Here is a 25,074-nt window from a genome sequence, read left to right as displayed (position 1 = left end):
TGAGATAGTCTACATTCTTCTTTTCATGCTAAATCTTCAAAATCTGGGATTTTACACTTGCAGGACACCTCAATTCAGACAAGCCTTACATTAAGCGCCCAACAGCCACACATAGCTAGTGGCTACTATTCTGAACAGTTTAGGTCTAGTGCCTTGAACAGCACTCACCCTGCTGCCCTAACTAGCATAGCTCCATGCCCCAAACCAAGTGGTATCTCTAAACCAATCCTCTTCCCTGAGCTCCAGGCCCAGATAGCTATCTGCCCTCTTGGAACCTCCACTTGCCTAACAGAAATCTCTGTAAGTTCTCCAAAACTGCATTCTCATTTTCCACACCAAAACCTATCTCTACAACCCACTCCAACTCAATGACATCACCATCCATCTAGTTGCAGGAATTAAAATCCAAAGAGTTATCCTTCTCCTTCGCCCCTGTCCCACGTCCAAGCAGTCAAGTCCTGTCAATTCCACCTGTAGATATATCTGATTACTTGCCTTCATCTCCACTAGTACTATCCTCATCCAGGCCAACATCATTCATTTAAACTATTGCAGTAGTTTCTAAGTGCCTCCACTCCTCCCCTCCCACCCCCGTCACTCCACACCCACACAGACACATCCCTCAGACTGCCCACATCTCTCCATCAGCTTCCCAGTACCTTCTAAGAAAATACAAACTCCCCTTCTAGCTTTGCCACGCCCTTCACTACCTGCTCCCTTCAATCACTACCCATCACTCTCCCACCACACAAACCCCCCAAACCTGCTCAACTCATTCCCACTTCCCTCAGTCTGGAATGTTCTTCCTATAGACCTGTGCATGGCTGGCTTCTTCTCATCATTCAGGTCTCTGAGTGGCCTTCCCTCACTACCCTATCAGCCATACTCCCTTGTCCTTAGTGGTTTTCTATACCAAACCTTGTTTTATTTCTTTTATAGTATTCATCACTTCCTGAAATTTTCTTCCACAAGAACATAATCTCCATGAGAAAAAGAATTTCCCTTCTACTGTTCATCTCTGTTCTTCTAAAAACTAGAACAGTATCTGACACACAGTAACACAGGAATGAGAGGGTGAGTCAATGAATGCTATTCCCTCAATCCGGAACATTCTTTCCACTCCATGGTTGGTTCCCTCTTCTTCAAGTCTTAGGTTAAGTATCACCTGCCAGGGAGCCTTCCCAAACTGCCCTGCTTTATATTCTATTTTAGCACCCTCTTTGCTACTCTCAAAGCATGATTTTGACCACAGTCAACTTGTTCATTTTCTTGTCTTCCTTGACGCCTCTTACCGTCACTCTCTACTTTGCACTCCACAAACAGGGCAACATCTGTACCGTCCGCTCCTGTCGCTCACCACCTAGCGCACAGCCCGGCACGCGGTGGACGACACACAAGTGCCTCCTGGCACCTTCCAGCCCCACTTGCTGTATCCCGCGGGGCACCACCCACCCCCCCCCCCCGCCCTCCCGCCCTGCTCTCCTCAGGTTCCAGGAGGACCACCCACCCAGTTGGACAGAGCTGGATCCCCAGCCTCGAAGGAAGGGGAGGGGAGGGGCGGGGCAGAAGTGGGGGAACGCCTTCCCCGTAGGGCCGAGGCTTGGCCCCTCCCTCCCCTGGGCGGCAGAGCCCCTCCCCGCCCAGTCCCCAGAAGCCACGCGGCGCCCGGAGGGCGGTTCCGTTCTGGAGACCCCGCCCTCCGGACCGAACCTCAGCCACCAGCTCTAGGCCGCAGGCCCGACCCATCCCAGCCGTGGCCGGTCGAAGCGCCACCGCGTCCCGGGGACGATTCTCCTTCCCCGCAATGTCCAGCCGCGGGTGCCGCTCTCCCGTCACCCAAGCCGGGGAGGGGCGGAAGAATGCCGGGTCTCCCCTGGGCGCAGGTCGGCCGCCGCCTTGGGGAAGCCGCCGGCTCACCCCGGGGCCCCGCACTCCCACCCACGTCCAAGAAGACGCGGGGACCGCGAGGCCCCGGCCGGACCACCCAGGACCGCCCCTCCGCCCCGCCCGCCAGGGTCCCGCCTCTGCCGCCTCCCCTCCCCAAGGGGCCGACGACCCCTAGGGAGACTCAGGCCTGGGCACCTGCTTCCTCCCCGTCCCCACAGACCCTCCTCGACAGGGCGGCAGGGCCTCGAGGTGGAGAAACTGCGGGACCAACTGACGTGTGACCTGGCCGACCTGCGGACCGGCCGGCTGACAAGGTTGACAGGCTTACTGGACTGGCCCACGGGACTGACCTGACTGACTGGAGGGCTGACTAGATTAAATGTCAGGTTGGCGGCTGCGGGTGTTGCCGCGGCCTCTCAGCCTCGGCGCCCCGCCTCCCACTCACTTAACGCCAACTCACCCACCACGGGCGGGTTCCTAAACCAAAACGCGCTGAGCTTGGCGGCCATGACTTCTTTCAGAGACGGGACTGCAGCCCTTAAGCTGCGCGCTCTCCGCCTGGTGGCTGCGCCTGGAATGGAGGGGCGGGGTGGGGGCGGGGTAAGGGGCAGTTGTGGGCGGGGGCAAGAAGAGGGGCCGGGCGGAGGGCGGGGCTGAGATGAGGGCGTGTATGTTTGGGGCGCGGTCTGTGGCGAGAGGCGGGGCTACAGGTGGAGCGTGGAGGGGCGGAACCTTCCAGGTGCTGGACTTCACTTCGGTCTTCGCTTCGGTCTTCGTTTGTTCCCTGGGCCTTCCCCTCCCCAGGCGGGGGTTGCGGGCCCCTCAGCCGCGCTTCAGACCTGTCAAGTGACCTGACTGGGAGACGTTCCCGGCTTCCTTAGTCCACAGGCAGCCTGGGCCTCCCGGTTGCGGCGGGGGACTGCGGGACCCTTCGGGGCCAGGCCCGCGCTGAGCTCCGCGGGCTGGAAACCTCAACACCCTCGGACCGCAGAAATCCTGGAAGACTCTTCAACAAACAGCCTGGGTGACCTGAGTGAGCAGGTGGAACAAGGCCTGCTCTGTTACTGGACCCAGAATCGTTCCTCTCCCCCACATGCTCCCTCTCCTCATCCCGCTGGAACCTGCCCAGCTTGCCTGCAAACTCACCTGCCTTACGGAGGCCCTGCCCCGAGCGTGGCGGACACTGGTGAACCCTAGGTGGCAGCAAAGGCCGGAGAAAGTATCCCAGAACGGTCCGTCCCTTCTTCCCTAATTCCGGAAAGGCCTGGAAGAATAGACCCACTTCACAGAGAACTGAAGTCTAGAGCGGCAGGATCGTGCTCACAGCCCTCAGCGATTTTGAACTCTGACTTCTGCCCCAGGACAAGAGACAAAGCAGAGGGACAGGCTAACAGGGAGGGTCCAGAGACCTGTCATCCCAACCTTGTGACCGAAGGGGTCATCTCATCTCTCTGAGGCTGTTTCTTTACCTGTAGCATTAGGGATGAGAAGGGCACCTGTTTCACAGAACGTTTTGAGGATTAACTGATACACTATAGGGAAATCACTTGGCACAGTGCCTGACACACGGTAAGTGCTCAGTAAATACTCACAAATTTGCACAGCAGCATCCCGCAGGCCTCCAGGACCATGTCTAGCAGCTGTCGAAGTGTGATGGTCTTTTTTAATATGTCCACTTGGCTAGGTTACAGTCCCAGTTATGCAATCAAACACTAACCTAGATGTTGTGATGAAGATATTGTGTAGATGCAATTAAATTACATTTTGTAGATGCAATTAAATCAATTGACTTCAAGGGAGATTATCCTAGATAATCTGGATGGGTCTGATTTAATCAGAGGGAAGGCCTTAAGAACAGAGCTAAGGCTTCCCTTGAGGAAGAAGAAATTCTGCCTGTGAACAGCACCTCCTGCTCTTGGCAGGAGTTCCATCCTGCACCTAGTGGTTTCAGACTTGCCTAACCAGCCCCACACTAGCATAAATCAACTCTTTGCAGTAAATCAGTTCCTACTGATACCATTTCTCTGGTTAAACCCTTACTAATACACAGAGGAAACAAGGTGTGTATGTGGGTGGGTGGGTGTGTGTTGGGATCACAGGGCCCAATCCTCATGTTCACACACTCCTTTTTAGTCTCAGGATAGCCTGTGCCTTTAGGGTCCTTTAGGGAGTTTGGAGGCTAAAACAAAACCATGGCTGTTTAGTGGCAGTGCTGGAGGTCAGGCTAAGAGGTGGATGGAGGTAGGAGGGCCCCAGTGCAGGCCTCTTACTCCTTTTCACCACCCCTGCCCCCAGGCTGCAACCTCATGGATATGACCTACTTTTTCTGTAATCCTCTTTTCCCAAGGGAGGCCAGGCTGATCCTCCTCCCCCTGCAGCAGGCACAGGATTGGAAGGAGGGGTACAAACCATGCTATCTCCCCAGGAGCCAGCTGGTGAGAAGGAGGCTTCTCCCTCAGACACCAGCCGGTCCTCGTGTCCCTGCCCCTGCCTCTCCTGCCTCCATCCCACGAGCCGTGTGTCACGCAGACACCTACACTTCTGCCCTCCTGCCCTAATCCCAGCAGCCACTAACATCCCTCAACCCCAGTCTACACTGAAGCGCCGTGCCGAGCGCTTTACTGACTTCATTCAGCCTCAGCACAAACCCATGGGGCAGGAATTCCTACTGTCATTATCCCCACCTTACAGAGGGGGATGCTGAGGCACAGAGCTTCTTCTTCCTGGGAAGAACAGCCCCAGGTGGGACCCACAAGTTCATCTGAGAACACGTGTGGTGAAAAGAACGGGGCCTCAATGGTGAGACACTGTGGAGCCGAGGGATCTCATTCCTTCACAGACCCTCTGTTCTCGCTTCAGCACAGGTAGCAGTGGTGAAGATGAAGGGTGTGGCCAGCCTGAAGGCACTTTACTTCATTTCCTTCCCTCCTTCTTCCACCAGGAAACTGGAGAGGCTGTGGAACATGGTCTGGGGGGAAGGGGATGGGCTCAAGTCAGCCCGCCTGAGTCTGAGGCCTTGTGTAGCCACTTGTGACAGTGAGGCCTTCAGCAAGTTCTGGAACCTATCGGAGCCTCAGTTTCCCCATCTGTGAGATGGGCCAGTGAGGAACTCCCACACAGGGCCCTGTGGGGACAGTGAAGCAGCGCTGGCATAGGCCTCAGGCCTGCAGCCTGTTCTCCCCACTTTGGTTACATGGTTGGTGAAAGTGAAGGCCCATGTCATAGACAGAGATGGTCATTTACTGCTCAGCAGACATGGCCTCCCACCCCCTAAAACCAAACCATACTGAAGCCTGCTTCTCCCAGGACGCAGCATAAAGGAGCCGCTCATTTTAAAGGCTGCCCCGGCCCCTGCCTGGGCACCTCCTGAATTGTCCCACCCTGGGCTCTTCTCTGGCTTACCTTAATCCCAGCCCTGCAGAGACATCACTCCCCATCCCAAGGCCCCCAAGCCATCCCAGGTGTCACCCTTCCTGACCTTCACCCCGTGTCTAGTCCTCCAGCAAATCCTGCCAGCTCTGCCTCCCAAATATATGCACATATATGGACTCATCATCCATCTCACAGTCACAACCCAAACCCAGCTCCCTGCCCCAAATATCCCTCCTGGGCAGACTGCTCTCCACTCTGCCCCACATAGCAGCCTGAAGGGGTGGTTAAGATGCAAACAGGATCATGTCTCCCATTGCTATAAACACTTCCATGGGGCTGCCCAGTGCTCTGGCCTCTGAGGCCAGGGGAGGCCTGGTCCCCACCACCTCTCCATGCTCATTTCCCACAGTCTCCCTCCTGCTCTGCAACTGGCCACCAGCCTCCCTTCAGTTCCTGGTTTCCCGGTGTTCTGCATACTCCCTTTGCAGATGCTATTCCCTCTGCCAACCAGACTTCTCCCCACACTACACCACCACCCCCTACTAACACCCTCCTGCCCAGGCTGCTTCGGGTACTTTGGTTAAACACACCCCTGGCTCTCTGTGCCTTCCCTTCTGAACCCTGCACTCGGACTGCACCACAGCAGTCATCAGATGATTGAGGGATTACCTCAATCCCACCACAAGCACACACACACGTACACATTTGACTGTGAGCTCCATTAGGCCAGGACCTGAGCTAGTTCTGTCACTGTGGCATCTCTGGTGCCTGCACATGGAAGAGCAGAGTCCATGCTTATGGGATGAGCCACAGGAGAAGGAGTGAGGTTCAGCACCTGCCTGGCTGTGGGTGGGGACCGCATGCCCTGGTTTGCTTAGGGAGGCCCAGTTTTCACTTGTCATCTGGAATAGTAATAGGGATGCCTTCATTCACTCTCAAGTGTCCCAATTTGGTGACATATTAAATGGTCAGCCTAGTTATCGGAAAGAAGGGGTTCACCCCAGAACATCTGTTCATTACTGCTCCAAGTTGGTTTCCCACTTTTCCCTTACAAGCCCAAAGCTTTTTCCTCTTGTTCTTGAGACCTTTTTCTAATATTCTCCCTATACTGCCCTCAAGGCCCCAGAAATACCTAAGAATTCTATTTGCCCATTTTACTGCAGAACTGTCCTCCTGGAGCATTGCCATGGTGATCAAATGATGTCACTGCCCTAGAAACAGTTGCCTAGGAGATGAGTGATGTCACTTCCAGGAGATGATTACCATGGAAACCCTCTTGCTGGAACTAGGGGGTGGTCAGGAAAGTGAAGGGGGTGGAGGGCGGATGCAGAAGGGACAAATGTGAAGGGCGGAAGGAAAAGGGAGGGGGGAGAGCAGGAAGAAGGCCAGGAAGAGGATGGGAGCCATCCCAGAGCAGTCGAAAATAACACAGAACCACAGAATCTCTGAAATGGAAAGTCCCCCAGAGATAACCCCAAGCATCTGCCTTGTTTTTAGAGGCTGCTGAGAGGTCAGGACATGCTCAAAGTCACACTGCCAGTTTACGGGTGATGTTAAAACCAACCCCAAGGCCTCATGACCATGATTTCTTCTGTGGCTCATTCGTGGGTTTGGATGTGGAAATGAAGGATTCCTTTCGGTCATTTCTTTTTTCAAAATTCTGGCCTGAGAGCAGTCATTTATTCATGAATTCAGTAAATTCTTATTGTGGGCTGGGCCCTGAGAAGAACCTGAATAACATTTTCAAAGTTACTGTATTGTTCTGTATTTTTATTGTATCCCCCATTGGTGTTAGCCCCCCCAGACAGGTAACTCACCAAGGTGTCCACTCCCAGCACCCTGCACAGAGCATGCCACACAGTAGGAGCTCAACTTGTTTGTTGACTGAAGATGGGAGATAAATGTCATCATGTGGTTTAGACCAACAGTACAGGAGCCCAGAGAGGGGCTCACAGCAGCTGGCAGGAAGGTAGGGTTTCCTAGATAGAACTTGAATAGGCCCAGAGCAGAAAACCATTCCAGAAGAAAGAGTAATGACCTGAGCCAAAGTGAGAGAGAGGCTGAATGAGTTGGGTCCAGCTGGGGAGTGCCGGGGCCAGCTCAGCAGGATGGGGCTGAAGAACGGGTGCTGTGGAACTTAGGGAAAAATAGTTAACATAAAACAAGACACAGAGACATTTATCTTAAGTAAAGGTGGGAGCCAGGGACTCAAGGTCTCAGGGACCAAGAGCGCGGGACTCAAGGTCTCAGGGACCAAGAGCGCCGGGAACTCCAGATCTCAGGGACCAAGAGCCCTGCCTCAAGAAACCACACTGCTTTTATTGTGAGATCAAGTGAGGAGTGGCTATGGGTGGATCATACAGGGTTTACTATTATATAAGTTCTTTTACTATTTAAAAAGCCACTTAGGTGGTAAAGGGTTAAGCTCTTACTCTGACCTCTAGGCACATAACAGTTCTTAAGCTTAAGTCACTTATGCCTTTAGGTCTTTGCTCTTAAGCTTAAGTCATTTACCAGCACTGTGACTGTTTTTCCAAGAAGGAAGATGGGATAAAGTAAAGAAGGACAAGATGGAGTTTTCAAGGAAACATGTCTTGCAACAGGGAAGAGATTTCAATCAGTGATGCTTGGAGTTTCTGTTATGGTTCAGTGGCTTAAGAAGCCGACTAGTATCCATAAGGATGAGGGTTCAATCCCTGGCCACGTTTAGTGGGTTAAGGATCTGGCATTGCCATGGCTGTGGTGTAGGCCGGCAGCTGCAGCTCCCATTCGACCCCCAACCTGGGAACTTCTGTATGTCGTAGGTAGGGCCTAAAAACAAAACAAAACAAGAAATCAGTTGGTGATGCTTTGGTCCACCTCTTAAGTCATCCTGTAGGTGTTGCCCTACAGACACCTCCCCTTCTGGTGGTAAAAGGAGCTCCAAGCATTGTTGGGGAAAAGCATCAAGGTCCATGTCACTGGATATGCCTGAGGGTGGGGTGGGGCAGCAAATAAAAAAGACTGAGGTGACTGAAGAGGCAAATGTAAAAAGAGGTAACAGAGAAGTGGGCTGGAGGAAGGAAGAAGTCCCATTGAGGGAGACCTGGACTGTCAGGCTTTCAGCCTCTGCCTGAAGGTGACATGTTCATGACAAGAACAAGGGCCTTGGAGTCCCACACTCTCTGCTACTTCCAGCTGTGTGACCACGTGAAAGTAACTTTTCCTCTCAGAGCCTCTCTATTGGGGCTCAGCCTAGATCACAGGAATGTTAGCTTTGAATTAAAATGCATGTAAAGCCCACTTTGCAGGTGACCGCTGAGTCACCCTCAAAAGGCAATTGGCAAATGTCATTTTCCCTCTCCTTCCTGGTACAGCCTCTGCCATTCAGAACAGCATAGGAGCTGGACTTTGGGAAAATGAACTTGCCAGTGGATTCCTGTGTCTTTAGTTCACTCACCCTTTTGCTTTGCTTGGTGCCATAGGGGCCCATGGTCCAGTGAAGGTGGAAGAGAGAGGTGCTGGATAACTTGGAATGATAACGTAAAGACTGACCCACAACCATCGGGTGGGAGGCTTCAATCAGATCAGAGGTTTCATAAATAGACGCCTTCAATAGACCTTGAAGAAATGATGTGATTTGGGTAGGATCAGAGATTGGAAAGGACAGAGACCAGAGAAGCAGAGGGGCTAGCTATTTTTATAACTTTTCTAGAACTCCTTTTCTCCATGGTGTGATGGGAAAAACCTTGAGGTAGGACTGGCCCAGTTTTATCTCCATGTTATCTCTTACCAGCTATGTATCTCATACCACATGATACCTCATTTTCTCATCTGTTAAAAATATTTTCAGGGAGTTCCCGTCGTGGCTCAGTGGAAAGGAATCTGACTAGGAACCATGAGGTTGCGGGTTTGATCCCTGGCCTCACTCAGTGGGTTAAGGATCTGGCGTTGCTGTGAGCTGTGGTGTAGTTTACAGACATGGCTCCGATCTGGTGTTGCTGTGACTATGGAGTAGGCCAGCGGCTACAGCTTGTTCAACCCCTAGTCTGGAAACTTCCGTGTGCTGCAGGTGCGTCCCTAAAAAGACATAAAAAAAAAAAAAAAAAAAAATTCATTCCTACTTTCCAGGGTCACTGAAAAGACTCAGAGACCATGCACCTAAGAGTGCCCAGAACACAAAAGGTGTTATTTTCACAGTTATTTTCATCAGCCTAACTGCAAGGTTTTGTAATGAAATATGTTAAGTCCACTCAGCAGTGATTCAGTGCTCATGCCTGCCCCACAGTTGGAGGGGCTTCTCGGCCTCTGAATGGCAGGCCCTGACAGCAGAACGCAGCCTGTTCTATAGAACCCAGAGGCATCCTGGGCTCCCCAATCCCAGGAGAGTACAGATGGCCAAGTATTTACCCGACAAAAGCTCCATTATCAAGCATCATACCCTGTCCTCCAACTCAAACAAATGGACCTTTGAGTAGGGTTTGAGGAGTTATTGAAAATCTGAGCATCAGCATCAATACATCTAAATATCCCTTTCCAAGTATAATTCATTCAACTCTAAGTGAAAATATTAAAAGCACTGAAAGCATCCCCAGAATGGGATGTGTCACATCCATTTTCCAGTCTTAATCCTAGGACCGTGGCCCAGTGAAAAGAACCATTTAGGGGATATGGATGCTCGCCTAGGTTGTCACTAACTTCACAGTGTGATGCTGAGAAAGGAATTTCATTTCTCTGTTCTTGTTTCCCTTGCAGTAACACTGAGATGACCCCATCTCATTTCAGAAATTGATCTTAATACATTTTAAAACATCAACATATATAGAACTGGAAGGAAAGCTTTGAGATACATGGTTGAGAAGTCTTCAGCTTTACAGGTGTAATTTCAGGTCCTCTCAGAGAACCCCGTGTATCACTTACGGGGCTAAGTGGAATTATGTGTCCATGCTTCTCCACACCCACCCGGGACCCAGGGATGCCTCACAAAGGCTACTTTATTGTATTTCAAATCCTATTAAAAAATGAGGAAGCTGGGAATTCCTGTTATGGCACAGCAGAAACAAATCCACCTAGTATCCATGAGGATGTGGGTTCTATCCTTGGCCTTGCTCAGCAGGTCGGGGATCCGGCACTGCTTTGAGTTGTGGTATATATCACAGATAAGGCTCAGATCCTGAATTGATCTAGCTGCGGTATAGGCCCGAAGATCTAGCTCCAATTCAACCCATAGCCTGGGAACTTCCATATGCCTCGGGTATGGCCCTAAAAAGCAAAACAAAAAAAATGAGGGACCTTAGCCTCAAAGGTTGTCAGCCACCTGGAACCCCCCAGGGGGCAGTTAGGATTGAATTAAGAGTTCGTGGAGTTCCCGTCGTGGCGCAGTGGTTAACGAATCCGACTAGGAACCATGAGGTTGCGGGTTCGGTCCCTGCACTTGCTCAGTGGGTTAAGGATCTGGCGTTGCCGTGAGCTGTGGTGTAGGTTGCAGACGCGGCTCGGATCTCGCGTTGCTGTGGTTCTGGCGTAGGCCGGTGGCTACAGCTCCGATTGGACCCCTAGCCTGGGAACCTCCATATGCCGCAGGAGCGGCCCAAGAAATAGCAAAAAACAAAAAAACAAAAAAAAAAAAAAAACAAACAAAAAAAAGAGTTCGTGGGCAGAGGCCATCCTCTGTGGCCCCAGTGATTCCAGTCTACCACTTCTGCACCTTGATTTCCTCATCTGGAAAGTGGGGACAGAACCTTTCACACAAGACAGTTGTGAAGTGAAAATGTGAGTGCTTTTTCTAAAGCCCTTCCTGTGAAGGACATTCCAAATATAGGAAGTTCCAAATATAAGAAGTTTTAATGTCTACATATATTTATCAAAGCTGAGAGCTTTAGCCACATAAAGCTTGTAGCTTGAAAATACCTGACCTACTAATTGAAGCAAAGCTCAGTAAAGATCTTTGTTAGCAATCAGGTCAACTTGAAATAGGCTTCCTGAGGACTACTAGCATGTGGGTCATAGCTCTACTTCAGGATGAAAAAATAGGTTAAATGACCATGCTTGTCCACAATGTAGGTTCAAGGACAGAGACCAGGTCATGGCCATTTTCACTGGTCCTGTTAAGCTTCAGTCAAGAATATGGTGCTTAGGGAGTTCCCATTGTGGCTCAGCAGTAAGAAATCCGACTAGTATCCATTAGGACGCTCGTTCAATCCCTGACTTCGATCAGTAGGTTGAGGATTTGGCATTGCTGTGAGCTGTGGTGTAGGTCGCAGACGCGGCTCGGATCTGGTGTTGCTATGGTTCTTGCATAGGCCAGCAGCTACAGCTCCAAATGGACCCCTAGCCTGGGAACCTTCATATGTCATGGGTGCGGCCCTAAAAAGACAAAAAAAAAAAAAAGAAAAGAAAAAGAATATGGTGTTTAGTACCTTTGTGTAATTGAACCAAATGTTGAAAACACATTCAACCCCCACACTATGCTAGAGGTGACAGAAATTGTGAGAGGCTGGAGTCCACGCCACCCAGCAACAGAAGAGTCCAGCTGGTATCTCAAGAGCAGCCTGGGGTAGAGGTATACAGGGAGAGTGCTCAAGAGGCCAGGCCTTTCTTTCTTAAACTTAGAGGGAGGTCTGTTGTCCCATTTTAAAAAATACTCGAAGCTTTCTTGATAATGATTACTAAAATTTATTTCAGGATCCAAGTTGTGTCCCTAATAAGCATTTAATTCCATCTAGGGAAGAAAGGACATTACTGAGGACATGTACCTACTCTTGAGTGCTAAATAGGAATCAATGTTCCAGTAGGATGGATGGGGCTACACCTCTCAAGTCATACAGGGATCCACCTTCTAGAAGTGCTGTACCTTGGAAGGCAGCATTTGGGTCTGCTTGGCTCACCTATAAACACCAGCAACAGAAAGATGGGATCAGAGAGGTTATGTTGGCTGAGTTCACAGAACACTATTTAAAATTAATGGCTCTTACATGTATACTGGAAAATGCGTGATAGAATTGGGGGCATGAACACTATTCTCAAAACGCTTCAGAGTTTAAGATATCAAAGCAGGATTCAAAGTGGTTAGCCAGGCATAGCTCCTTGAGAGCGGGGAAAAAGGAAGAGCACACACAGAGGTAATATCCCCAAAGCAGCATTTATTTACCCACTGAATTCCAAAACATTTAATTTAGAAGTCTGGCATTTCATAATTACCCATCTTGATTGACATGGGCTGACACACATGGTGCTGTCAGGATACACAAGGACAACAGCCAAAGAGTTACAAAAAATAAATCCATGATTCTTAAACAATCGCAACCAAAAAAAAAAAAAGGTACAGGTATCAAAACTTTAGATGCATTGCATTGAAAAGAAGGTTGTGCACGTCATAATTTAAAGAGGCAAAACAAGGCGCTACTGAAACCTCACATTAAACAGTTTATTACCAAGCGGATGGAAAGGAGCAAGTGGTCTCTTCATCTCAGCTTCCCCTAAGTTTTCCATTAGCTGAAGAAAGAGGTGGGAGGGGCGAATTCATTTTTGCATGCACAGATGTACTGCTTAACAAAACACTATCAGCTTGTTTTAAATGGACCATTTAAATACCAACTGTGGCCTGTTAAAGGCTGAGTCTCCTTTCTAGTTTCTAACTTCCCCACTGCTTTTACCTGCAATTCACCTAGACTGCAGGCATGGTGAAATGCCTCCTTCAGAACGCACCTGTCTGCTCAATTCGAAAAGGGAGCTCCCGTGGTCTCAAAGCAATCATCAGTCCAGCAATGCCCATAAATTTATCTGGAACTGCTTCCCAGGGGCGGAGAGCAGATCTGAGTAGCTGTGCTGTCATACACATAGGTTTAGCACTGGATACTGAGTGACTGTGGCGAGGAAGGACCGGTGGTGATGGGGCGGGGGCGGGGCAGGTCAGGGAGCCTCAGTTGCCTTCTCCGGCTTCTTCGTCCTGCTGGTCGCTGGTCCAGAGGGTGAGGTTATCTCGCAGCAGCTGCATGATGAGCGTGGAGTCCTTATAGGAATCCTCATTTAGTGTGTCCAGCTCGGCTATGGCGTCGTCAAAGGCCTGTTTGGCTAAGAGACAGGCCTGCTCCGGTGCGTTCTGGATCTCATAGTAGAACACGGAGAAGTTGAGGGCCAGGCCCAGCCGGATGGGGTGTGTCGGCTGCATGTGCTCTTTGCTAATTTCAAAGGCTTCCTTGTAGGCAGCCTCTGAAGCTTCAACCACGCTGTTTTTCTTCTCCCCAGAAGCCACCTCGGCCAGGTAGCGGTAGTAATCGCCCTTCATCTTCAGGTAGAAGACCTTGCTCTCGTACTGGAAATCATTGCAGTTCTTGATGAGGAACTTGTCTAGCAAAGCCAGCACATCATTGCACACCGTCTCCAGCTCCTTCTCTATCTTCTCCCGGTAAGCCTTAACCTTCTCCAACTTCTTCTCGTTCCCGTCGGCCATGGTTTTCTGCTCAATGCTGCTGATGACCCTCCAGGAAGACCGCCGGGCACCGACCACATTCTTGTAGGCCACAGAGAGGAGGTTTCGGTCCTCATTGGAGAGAGGTTCATTGAGCTCTGTCACCTGCAACATCCGGAAAAGAAACACACTGAGACCCAAGTCCAGAAGCCCTGGAGAGAAATCTTCCCTTCAACCGAATCAACAACCCTCATCAAAAACAGGATTATGGACAAGCCACTTGAGAAAACTACACAAGAATTCTATCTGAAAGGAAGACTGCAGTCTAACAGTAGAGGTAAGTATCAATTCAAAATGTTGAGTGATAAGGATTAATTCAGGCCTTCTGAGGTGCTGCAAGGTGGTGACACAAAACAGTTAGAGGAAAGCCCAAGGTTCAGCCATTCTGCATAAGACAGTCTCACACTCAAATCATACAATTCCTTTGTCAAATGTTCAAAGATGATTACAGATTAGAAGTCTGTTCTAGACTCTACCTCCAGTTTTATATTCTAGAAAAAAACAGTCACACCTCTATCAAATACTTAATAGATGAGAGCTTCCAAGATGAGTCAAACACCACACAGATTTAGTGACCAGAGTTTGGCTACAATGGATCTCCACTGGTATACCCAGCCCTCCCCAACCCAAAATGTATGCATCAATGACAGAACATCATCCCCAACCTCTGCTGAAAGAACAGCTATTCAGGAGCAAGCTTTACTCTGACCTACTTGACAGGAAACTGTGACTGCCCTTCAAGGATGGAACCACCAATTATTTTGAGTGGAAATGCTAAATTTCACGAGTTCTCCATGATGCCAACTGCAAGCAGGCCAGCTCTATGGTAAGCAGAAGGAGCATTGAACTTTGTTGTATTATTGAACTGTGCCACCAAAAAGTTATGTTGAAGTCCTCACCCCTGGTACCCATGAGCGTGACCTTATTTGGAAACAGGGTCTTTGCAAATATAATCAAGATGAAATCATACTACATTAGGGTGGTTCCTAAATCCAATGACTAGTGTCCTTACAAGGAAAGACAGATTTGGAGAAGAAGCCACTCCCATGCAATGATGAAGGCAAACTTTGGAATGATGTGTCTACAACAGCCAGCAAACTACAAGGATCCAGGAGCCACAAGTGAGGCAAGGCAGGAAAGGATTTTCCCTCAAGCCTTCAGAGGAGCACAGCCCTGCCAACTCCTGGACCTCAGATTCAAGCCTTCCAAACTGTTAGCTATAAGACACACTTCTCTCATTTGAAGCCATTCAGTCTGTGGTGGGTTTTTTTTTTTTTTGTTTTTTGTTTTTTTGGTCTTTTTAGGTCCTCACCCACGGTACATGGAGGTTCCCAGGCTAGGGGTCCAGTCGGAGCTATAGCTGCCGGCCTACGCCAGAGCCACAGCAATGCAGGATCCGAGCCTCGTCTGCGACCTACACCACAGCTTATGGCAACGCTGGATCCTTAACCCACTGAGCGAGGCCAGGGATCGAACCCGCAACCTCTTGGTTCCTAGTTGGATTCGTTTCCGCTGTGCCACGACAGGAACTCCTTGGTGGCTTTTACTGGCAGTCCCAGGAAGCTAATACAGAAAAACCTCAGTCTGGGCCCCAGCAAAGACGCTAACTTGCTAAAATGGCCGGCATCTTCTACAGAGTGGGCAGATTCGTTAGGTATATGACCTACTAAGAAAGATCTTTCATTTAAAAAAAGAAAAAGAAAGAAGAGCACTTTAAAAAAACATTTAAAAAGATGGTAGATTTGAAAAATTAGTTCAAGAACATAAGCAACAAATGTAATCATTACTATGTGTAAAATTAGAAAATGTGTGCCAAGTTCTTAAAAAGTAAAACAAACAATTGTCAATCACCACTCCCCTCAACGAATCCCTGACAAAATAAAAATACCAGCTCCCTCTTCTAATTTCCTTCTCTGTCCCCAGTATGCTTACTCTTCTGCTGCAAATCCTGAGCCAGGGATAGTCCCTCCCCCTTCGCCCAGTCCATTAACCCAACCCCACTTCTTTCTTCACTGTGTCTTTGACTACAGCAGCCCCTGACATTTCACAGGAGGGCTGCCTGCAGGCCGGGTTCCTCATTCCCCAACATATAGATGGGAATGGTCTCCATACAGCTCTCTCACCTGTCCAGTCTGGGGCAGTCCTTCTCTCTGCTAATCCACAATCCAGATTCCCTTCAAGACCTCTAACCACACTAGCTTTCTCCTCTAGGGAGTGCCTTTAGACACTCACATACTCACATGTGTTTACTAAAAATATAAAGAGACTTTGTAGATTTTTTTTGATAATTTGGCCTTTTAAGGAAGCACCTCTTATTAATCAAAATTCTATCTCAAATCCTGTGACAAACCTCAGAATGCTTGAATTCTTTAGAATGACACTTTTCTAGGGCAATATTCAATAAAACATGAAGCAAAAACAGAATTGGGAAAGCTCCCTAGATCTTCCAGTAAAATGCAAATGATACCCAGAAGGAGCCACTATATATTTCATCCTGTGGCCAATAAAGCTGTTTTGGTTGGACTACTGCAAGGACACACCAAGGTATGTCCCCAGAGTAGATCATTAAAATTAAGTGAATACCCGAAATATTTATGTATCACACAGAATGTACAAGGGACAGTATCATTACTAAAAAAAAAAAAATCTCAAGACAGCTGGAGTTTATTTAATGTTTTTTTTGGGGGGGGGTGTTTAGGGCTGCCCCTGGAGCATATGGAAGCTCCCAGACTAGAGGTCAAATGAGGGCTACAGCTGATGGCCTATACCACAGGCATAGTAACACGGGATCCAAGCCATGTCTGTGACCTACACCACAGCTAGAGGCAACACTAGATCCTTCACTCACTGAGCGAGGCCAGGGGTCGAACTGGCATCCTTATGGATACTAGTCAGATTTGTTTCCATTGCTCCACAACAGGAACTCCTGACATCTGGAGTTCAGCCTGAAGATTGCTGTATGACCTTCAAAGAACACAACTTCTCTAGGCATCAGAAGTAAAACAAGGGGGACCAGCACAAACAGTCTCAAAGGACTTCAGCTCTAAAATTCTAGGATTCCACTTTGTTCAGCAACAATAAAAGATATGGGAAGGCATGGGGTCAGTACTATTAACATAAATGAAATATGAGGATAGCTGAGGGTTTCAGAAATTCATGTACCCCTTCTCCATCAGTAATCAACTGCCCAAAAAGGCTGGGCGATATTTATGATGACACCTTCATAAGAAAATCATTACTAGGAGCACTGGTGTTTACGTAACCACCATCTGGTTGCCTGCCAGCGGGAATGAATCACTATCGGCATCAGCTGAGCGTGACTAATGGCTAAGCAAGCATTGTTCTTAGATCCCCAGCCAGCGCCTAACTAGGAAATAACTGGATACATTTAAATAGAGTATCTTTTAATAATTCTGGGTCACAACTCAGTTAACAAAGGGAAACTTACGGGATAAAGACAGTTTTATTACTAGATCAGATAATTAAAGAAAACTGGGAGTCTTCCCCAGATTGGAAAATTATAGACTGAAGTGAGGTCAGACAGCTATTAAAACCAGATTTACCGCCAGTCTTGACCGGTGATACTTATCGCAAATGCCCTTCGTTAATGTTAGTTAGCACAAGTCCCCCATGCTTCAAATTCCAAAATCCTGGAGCCAAGAGTTGTAAAGAGAAGTCTGGTCAGCCACTAAGAGAAGCAGACACTGGAGTTCCTGTACTGGCCCAGTTAACGAATCCGACTAGGAACCATGAGGTTGCAGGTTGGATCCCTGGCCTCACTCAGTGGGTTAAGGATCCGGCGTTGCCATGAGCTGTGGTGTAGGTCGCAGACAAGGTTCAGATCTGGCATTGCTGTGGCTCTGGCGTAGGCTGGCAGCTGTAGCTCCGATTAGACCCCTAGCCTGGGAACCTCCACATGCTGAGTGTGCAGCCCTAGAAAAAGGCAAAAAGACCCCCCCACCCACCCCCAACCCCCAAAAAAGAGAGAGCTGCAGACACTGAGAAGGCGTCAGTGTAATGGAAAGGAGAGCAGCCCTACTGGTCCCGGGCATCCTGATACTAAATCTGTGGAACATCACCTGCAGCTTCTATATGATTTAGTGCATCTCAACAGTCACAAGTTTCCAAACGGTTTCTATTAGGAACATAAGGACTAGACATGGAATATTCCAAATGGAGGAGACCTCGGCAAAGGTTCTCAATCTTTCTCCTCCAGTGTCTCAACATTCTCGTTTCCACCACAGGAGCTGTGCATGGTGCAGCCACTCCAGACACTGTCTTCACATGGCTGCACCAGCTCTGAGGGGCTCCCCCACCTCCACCCACACTCCTCTGCGTTCTTGTTCTCCTGCCCACCCCATGTAATCCTACTCACAAGCTTCCTGAAAACCTTCAACTGGAGGACCCTTCCCATGAAGAAAGGCTCTCCCCTTCATTTCTTTTGAGGACTGGACCCCCTGCCAGCCATTCTACTGCTGCATGTCCTCACCATGCAGCCTCTGACACAAAAACTCCCTTCACCCAGCTTCTCTGCTCTGGACCACACAGCATTCCTGGCCCTCACTAATAACCTGGTCAGCTACTAATGCATTTTTCTTCCTATGACACCATTTGCCTAACTCAAAAATCCGTAAGGGCCTCCTCCCACTAACTCACAAGGCAATAAACTATGTGTTTGTGAGTATAAATAGACCTGTTGCCAAAAATAGCACAGGGACTATTTGGGAAAACTTAAGTTTTCAATCTGGGAAACATCCAACCTCAAAAGTAATACTGAGCAAACAAAAAAACCCACCCTTGAGCTGCCAGATCCACTGCCAAAGCTGGGGTTGTAGCTGCTCCCTAACAACTCACCTATCCTTCACAGCTAAACACAGCAACCATCCCAAACTTTAGTTATCCACATGCTACCAATGAGCTTGGTATGAAACCTTGTAACAGAAGAAAAACAATCCTCAAGAACAATCAGGTAGGAGTTCCCGACGTGGCTCAGTGGTTAACAAATCTGACTAGGAACCAGGAGGTCTCGGGTTGGATCCCTGGCCTCCCCCAGTGGGTTAAGGATCCAGCATTGCCGTGAGCTGTGGTGTAGGTCGCAGACGCGGCTTGGATCTGGCGTTGCTGTGGCTCTGGCATAGGCTGGCAGCTACAGCTCCAATTAGACCCCTAGCCTGGGAACCTCCATATGCTGCGGGTGTGGCCCTAGAAAAGACAAAAAAAAAAAAAAAAGTTTAATATCAGTCAAAATCGCTAATCTTATATTGTTAACAAACAACCTTTGTCCTGCTCCTGACATAACTGAACATTTTCACAGGCACTGACTGGCACACATTAAATACAATCCCACCTGAATGACCTTACTGCAGCTACTGTCCCTCAAGGCACCAGGCCTGAAGGCTTCAGAAACTATGCCAGGCTCCAATCACAGGGAAGTGCCAACATCCACCACTAAAGAGCGGAAGGCCACTGCAGAGATGAGGAGCAGGAGGGACAGAAAACAGGCACCTCAACCTGGACACTAGGGGAACTCTTACCAACAACCTAGACACTGAAACTTGGGGGCCTCCAGGCTTTACAAAATACACTACAGGCAACGTGGAGAAACAGTCTCTTAAAGGCCACAAGTATATACAGTCCTGCACTTAATTCATAGTAGGAACTCAAATTCAATTAATACTTTGCTTCTTAAACTAAAAAAACTCAACTCCTGGTCTTCAAGAGAACAAGCACAGTCCAGATGCATGAGTTCACCTTTCCTGCTCCCCAGTTTTGCTAAGAGCCATAAGTGGGTAGATTCTGTTTTTAATCAAACTTGGCAAAAACGACTTTCATCTAATAGAGGGAATTATTTGTTCAGTAAGCCCACTTATGTTAATGGCTTGGAACTTAGTCACCAATGATGACACTGGCTAATAAACCAGAAAGTATATGAGAAATAAATATAATGCCTTAGCCTCAGGGGGCATTTATCACAGTGGTTAAAGTCAGAGCTCTAAATTTGAGTTCAAATCTTCACTTTACAACTCGACCTCCAGAAGATTAATCTCTTCAAATCTCATTTGTAAAATGGAGTTAATAACAGGATCCATCCAGAGTGGTTCTCAAGATTAAATGAGAATGTAAACATGGAATAAAAGGTACATTTGCTCAGAGTTCCCGTCATGGTGCAGTGGTTAACGAATCTGACTAGGAACCATGAGGTTGCAGGTTCGATCCCTGGCCTTGCTCAGTGGGTTAAGGATCTGGCATTGCCGTGAGCTGTGGTGTAGGTCGCAGACGCAGCTCGGATCCCGCGTTGCTGTGGCTGTGGTGTAGGCCGGTGGCTACATCTCTGATTAGACCCCTAGCCTGGGAACCTCCATATGCCATGGGAGCGGCCCTAGAAAACGCAAGACAAAAAAAAAAAAAAAGGTACATTTGCTGAGTGCCTAAGAGGTAAAATGATAAACTTCATAAACTTGATGAACTTTGTAACATGGAAAACATATGTATTCCCCTCCCAAACCATATTTCTGGAAAAGTATGACACTGCAGTCTACTATTAATATTAAATTCCAAACAAAAATAAGAACATACATTTTTGGTTTCTTTAAAGGAGTAGTGGGGTCCTTGACTGTGGGATCTTTTCTGGGGACAACTGAGGAACCCCAAATCCAGATGGGGACCACAACTCCCACTTCCATGCAACAAGGCTATGCAAACTGTTCACCAATGGAAGTGCCTTTTTTTTTTTTTTTTCGGTCTTTTTGCTATTTCTTGGGCCGCTCCCGCGGCATATGGAGGTTCCCAGGCTAGGGGTTGAATCAGAGCTGTAGCCGCCGGCCTACACCAGAGCCACAGCAACGCGGGATCCGAGCCACGTCTGCGACCTACACCACAGCTCACGGCAACGCCGGATCCTTAACCCACTGAGCAAGGCCAGGGACCGAACCCGCAACCTCATGGTTCCTAGACGGATTCGTTAACCACTGCGCCACGATGGGAACTCCGGAAGTGCTTTTTAATTGAGAATATTGCAAGGATAATGCAGAGCCTCGAACATAAATTTCAAACAGTAGTACCAATGTGGCTTTCAGATGTCACACTAACCACAATTCAGGTACACCTCAAAAATCAACCTTAGTTTCAGTATCTGCAACATGGGGTAGGTCACACCCTGGGCCACTAAGCCATGCTCTCTTCTTACAAACCACCTGCTTATTTCTCCACTTCCCCTAATCTCACAGCTGTTGGAGTAACAGCCTCTTCCCCTCTGACCCATCTCCTTAAGCTGCAGCTTTGTTTCCTGCATTTAAGATTTCTACAGATATTCTTCAAGTCCTTCAGACATTATTTTTCCCTTTGTCAACTTTGTAATCAACTATGTATCAATGGTAAAATACACCATGACATCCCAAATAATTTTCAGTTTATAACTTCATGATTACCACTCATGTTTTAGTTTGGGGTTTCTCTTGGCCTTGCCCATGACATGTATAAGTTCCTGGGCCAAGGACTGAACACACGCACATCAGTGACTCACACCACAGCAGTGACAATGCTCGATCCTGAGCTACCAGGGAGCTCGACCACGTCTTAATATAAAAGATGACTAAGAAATGAGACATGACTGAATTATGTCTATCCATGAATATTCACTAGAAATCTGGTTATTTACCTCTTTCCTTAAGTCACTTAGTGTTATGAACATTTTAATCCCACTTTATACATTTATCTCATAGTTCTCATGATACTCTACCCATTTTACAGAGGTTATGAAGTGTATAAGGTCATTCCACACCTGGTCTAGAAAGGAATTGGGTTCTAGAATGTTTCACAATGTTTCTTTCCACTAGTCCACTCTATGTAAGCTCCTCAATATGAAATAAGAACCTGAAGACACACCTTTACTTCACTTCAAAAACATTTTTGCCCCTTCGAAGTATAGAGTGAGGCAGGGAATTGCAGCTCTCAAGGATGTGAGGCAACCCACTGTTTCCAACCTGCATGGTTTTTTTAAACCTTACCGACATGGTCCTCCAGGTGACGCTGACAGCATAAGGAACATGAGCCAGTACAGGCAGGCAATGTTATTAGGTAACATTTAAATTATAAAGGAAACAGAAAACAAGTTAGAAGGATGAAGACTGAAAACTCACTTGACAGTAACACCAACATTACTAGTTTTACATGTCAGAGGATCAGAAGAGATGTGAGCTTCAAGGTCACAGAGTGGTGGCAGCAGAACATCCCCTCACCCAGGTGTGGCAGAGCAAGCAGTCTACTTACCTGTCCTGAGAAACCCACATAAACCCAAAGAGTTACCCAGAATTCTCTTTCCAAAAGCTATACTTTAGGCCTATGATATTAATGAAATGGGGACTGAGTCTTCTCCATAACATTAAGAATTTAACATACAAAAAACAACAGGTAGAAATGTGAGAAACTGTTTTCCACTGACCCCTGTCAAGTCCTTTCCAATAAATGTAGTCCATTAGGATGAAAAAAATTTCCTTAATAGGAGAAACAGGCAAAGTGACCCCCCAAATTCTTATTATTTAATAGGAGGTACCTTGAGGAAATGGTTTATCGAAATTCTGAGATAACAGAGTTTGGATTGAATATTTAATGGCTTATCCAACCCATCAATCATTTCAGATGCAGATATTACATATTCCCAATACACAAAAGGGACCATCTGTTTGCAAAATCCTACCTTAACATCTCAGAGAAAAATCTGTGGACACAAGTAGGTAGCTGCAGGAAAGCGTTTTTTTCAAGATTGCTTATAAAGACCAGAAAATCAATTATTTTCTCTCCACAAACTGTTTCATTCTGGTTAGATCTCTGCATTCTTCCTTTCCCATTTCAAGTTGCCTATAGCTCCAGAACTACCTTCCAGTCATCTTCCCTTAACCTGCATCAACGTTGATTCCAGCCCCATTCCTGCTTTATTCCCCAAAAGCCTCCTAACACTGTGGCCTTCAAGTCCCACTCCAGGATAAGTAAGGGCCTCACTAAAATGTCCAAAGAGCGGCCTCAACCAGTATAATCCCAGTGGCACTCAGTTACTGGGGAAAAGTCATACTTAAGTGTGACTTGCTGGGTGGACAAAAGTGGCTTTATTCTGAAGATTAAGCTTAGAACCCCTTCCAAGGAAATGCACTCACACAGTAAGTCCAGATTCTGTAAAATTTGCTATATTACTGTATCTTACACTTGTTTTTCTTATAAGACCCCCAGAATTACATAGACATCAGGTCCTAAACCTAAATCATCCCTGTTCTGGATGAAAAGCTCCCACCTAGCCCATGACACCAAGCAAGGGCTCAAACTGGGATCACCAATGAATCAACAAATGCGAGGTGGCGGCAGCAGTGGTGGTTTCCAAACATCTGGTTCAATGTGTGACAAGGACAACATGGAAGAGATAACTCTTCAAGTACACTTCTTACCTGGATAAGCCCAAATATTGACCTCAACAACATACTTCACATATTACTATTGAAAGCTTTAAAAGGAGCTTTTTATATGACTCTGACATTTTAGGAAGCCTCTGTATTTGTGGGTTTTTTCCTCTAAGAAATCCCCTCCCAAGGCTCGAAAAAGGGCAAATGAGCTGTAGAATCCAGGGCAGTCTAAAAAAAAAAAAAAAAAAAAAGAATCCAGGGCAGTAATTGCTGAACTTAAACCTACTAACACTTGCCACTTGAGGGCTGGTTCAAGTGCAGCTGAGCTCCACCCCCAGGGTTTCTGAGTCTTTAGGTCTAGGGTGGGGCCCCAGGAGATCCTTTCAGGTCTCAGGAGGTGGAACACTGGGTGAACATGGCAGGTTGGTGGCCGCAGCTGTGGCTATACCCGTGTGACCTTGACGCAGAGGGAAGTAATGTTCATTTGGAGAAAACGTGAAATAATGCGCGGAGACGAGGTTAGCGAGGAGTTCGCCACAACCCTAAGTCTCAGGCACGCAGGTGGTATCTAATCCAGGGCATTTGCCAGGGTGTGGTCGGCAAAGGCTCCTTCCCCGGAAATCGAGCTGCAGACAGGTCTCTGAGGGTCTCGGCAAGGCAAAGGTACACGGGCTCGGCCCGCCCAGGAGTCACGACCCGTTTTAGTCTCCAAGCAGATGGGTGCCGCATCCAACCTGGAAGGAGCCACACGCCCGCCACCCTCCCGCCGGCTTGCGGGGGGGAGGGGGGGGGTCTCCGCACACAATGCGGACCCCGGGCGTGGGAGGATGGAACCAGAACGATTCCAGCGAGCGGAGCAAAAACGGATCGGAATTACACCGACTGCAGGTAGTGGCAGCGGAAACCATGAGAGACAGGGCGCCACTCACTAGGTGATTCTTTATTACAAGTTGGGGTGTGGAGAAAAGAGGGGGTGCCCCAGCCCGACAGAAATATCCAGAAGGAGAAATGTGACTCCCTCACCTTCCCACGGGCACCCTCCCTCACCTGTGGTCCGAGCTGGGATATGGCGACCCCCGACCACCAGATGGCCCGCCCGCGGGGTCACCGCCGCACCCCCTCCCTAGAAACCCCACCAGGGCCCGGCCGCAGGAAATGGCGGGGCGCGCGGCGGGCGCGGGAAGCGCGGTGTGCGGGCGGGTGGCCGCGCCCAGCGGGGCGGCGGGGTCGCCCCAGGCCTGGAGGGAGCAGCCGCCTGGTTGCCCACCCTTCCCCTGCGTCGGGCCCCCGGCCGGCCGCCCGGGCGTCCGGCGCGCTCACCGCCTTCATGGCGGAGGCCATGTCGTCGTAGCGCTCCGCCTGCTCGGCCAGCCGCGCCCGCTGCAGCAGCTGTTCGCGGTCCCCCATGTCGCTATGGCTCGGCCTCGCCTCGCGCCCAGCTCCACTCGCTTGCTAGCCCGCGCGTCCGCTCCCGGTCGCCGCGGAGGCCGCCGCCGCGCACGCGCACTGGCTCGCCGGCCCGCCTAGGCTACAAGCAGCAGGCAGCACCGATCGACCTCTCGCTGGCTCGCCTCGCGCGCTGTGGCTCGCACCGCGGACGCCGCCGAGAGAGGACAGGCGGTCACGCGGGGGGATGGGCGGATGGGAGGACGCCTGCGCAGTGGGAGGGGCAGGGCCGGGCGGCGCGGAGCGGCGCAAGTGGGAGGGGGGAAGGGCGGGCCGGCCCTAACGGTCTATTTCAAGGTGACGTCAGCTACTATAAATAGCTGCGACCACCGCCCCGCCCCAAAGCCGCGCAGGCGCCGTGCGAGTGCTGCATTTTACCACCGCAGAGGTGGAGGTGAAGAGGGGACCGCTGGGGTGGGGACTGCAGAGATCGGGGAAGGGGCCGGGAGATGGCTGCTCCGCTGGCAGCGCACTGTCACGGCCCCACCCGGAAAGGTGCTTCTGAACCCATGTTAGAGCACTAGATTGAGA

The 25,074-nt window shown here is 49.1% G+C and overlaps 2 protein-coding genes across 2 annotated transcripts in view; both read right to left on the bottom strand.

Annotated features, from left to right (window-relative positions):
* SLC5A1 (solute carrier family 5 (sodium/glucose cotransporter), member 1) overlaps positions 1 to 2,457 on the bottom strand; it is a 137,746-nt gene extending 135,289 nt beyond the window's left edge. The window contains exon 1 of the mRNA XM_021072101.1: positions 2,348 to 2,457. The gene's annotated coding sequence lies outside the window, so the exon portion shown is untranslated. The remainder of the gene's footprint in view (positions 1 to 2,347) is intronic.
* On the bottom strand, positions 12,361 to 24,826 carry YWHAH (tyrosine 3-monooxygenase/tryptophan 5-monooxygenase activation protein eta). The gene is made up of 2 exons (XM_001928076.4): positions 24,418 to 24,826; positions 12,361 to 13,813 (listed from the first exon to the last, which is right to left on the bottom strand). Exons 1-2 carry the CDS (start codon positions 24,502 to 24,504, stop codon positions 13,160 to 13,162), a joined length of 741 nt encoding a protein of 246 aa, XP_001928111.1. The 5' UTR covers positions 24,505 to 24,826; the 3' UTR covers positions 12,361 to 13,159.

Source organism: Sus scrofa, chromosome 14 (assembly GCF_000003025.6).
Source record: "Sus scrofa isolate TJ Tabasco breed Duroc chromosome 14, Sscrofa11.1, whole genome shotgun sequence".
In the NCBI taxonomy this organism is placed as follows: Eukaryota; Metazoa; Chordata; class Mammalia; order Artiodactyla; family Suidae; genus Sus; species Sus scrofa.
The sequence above is the reverse complement of the archived record's forward strand: the minus strand, read 5'-3'. Positions and strand labels throughout refer to the sequence as shown.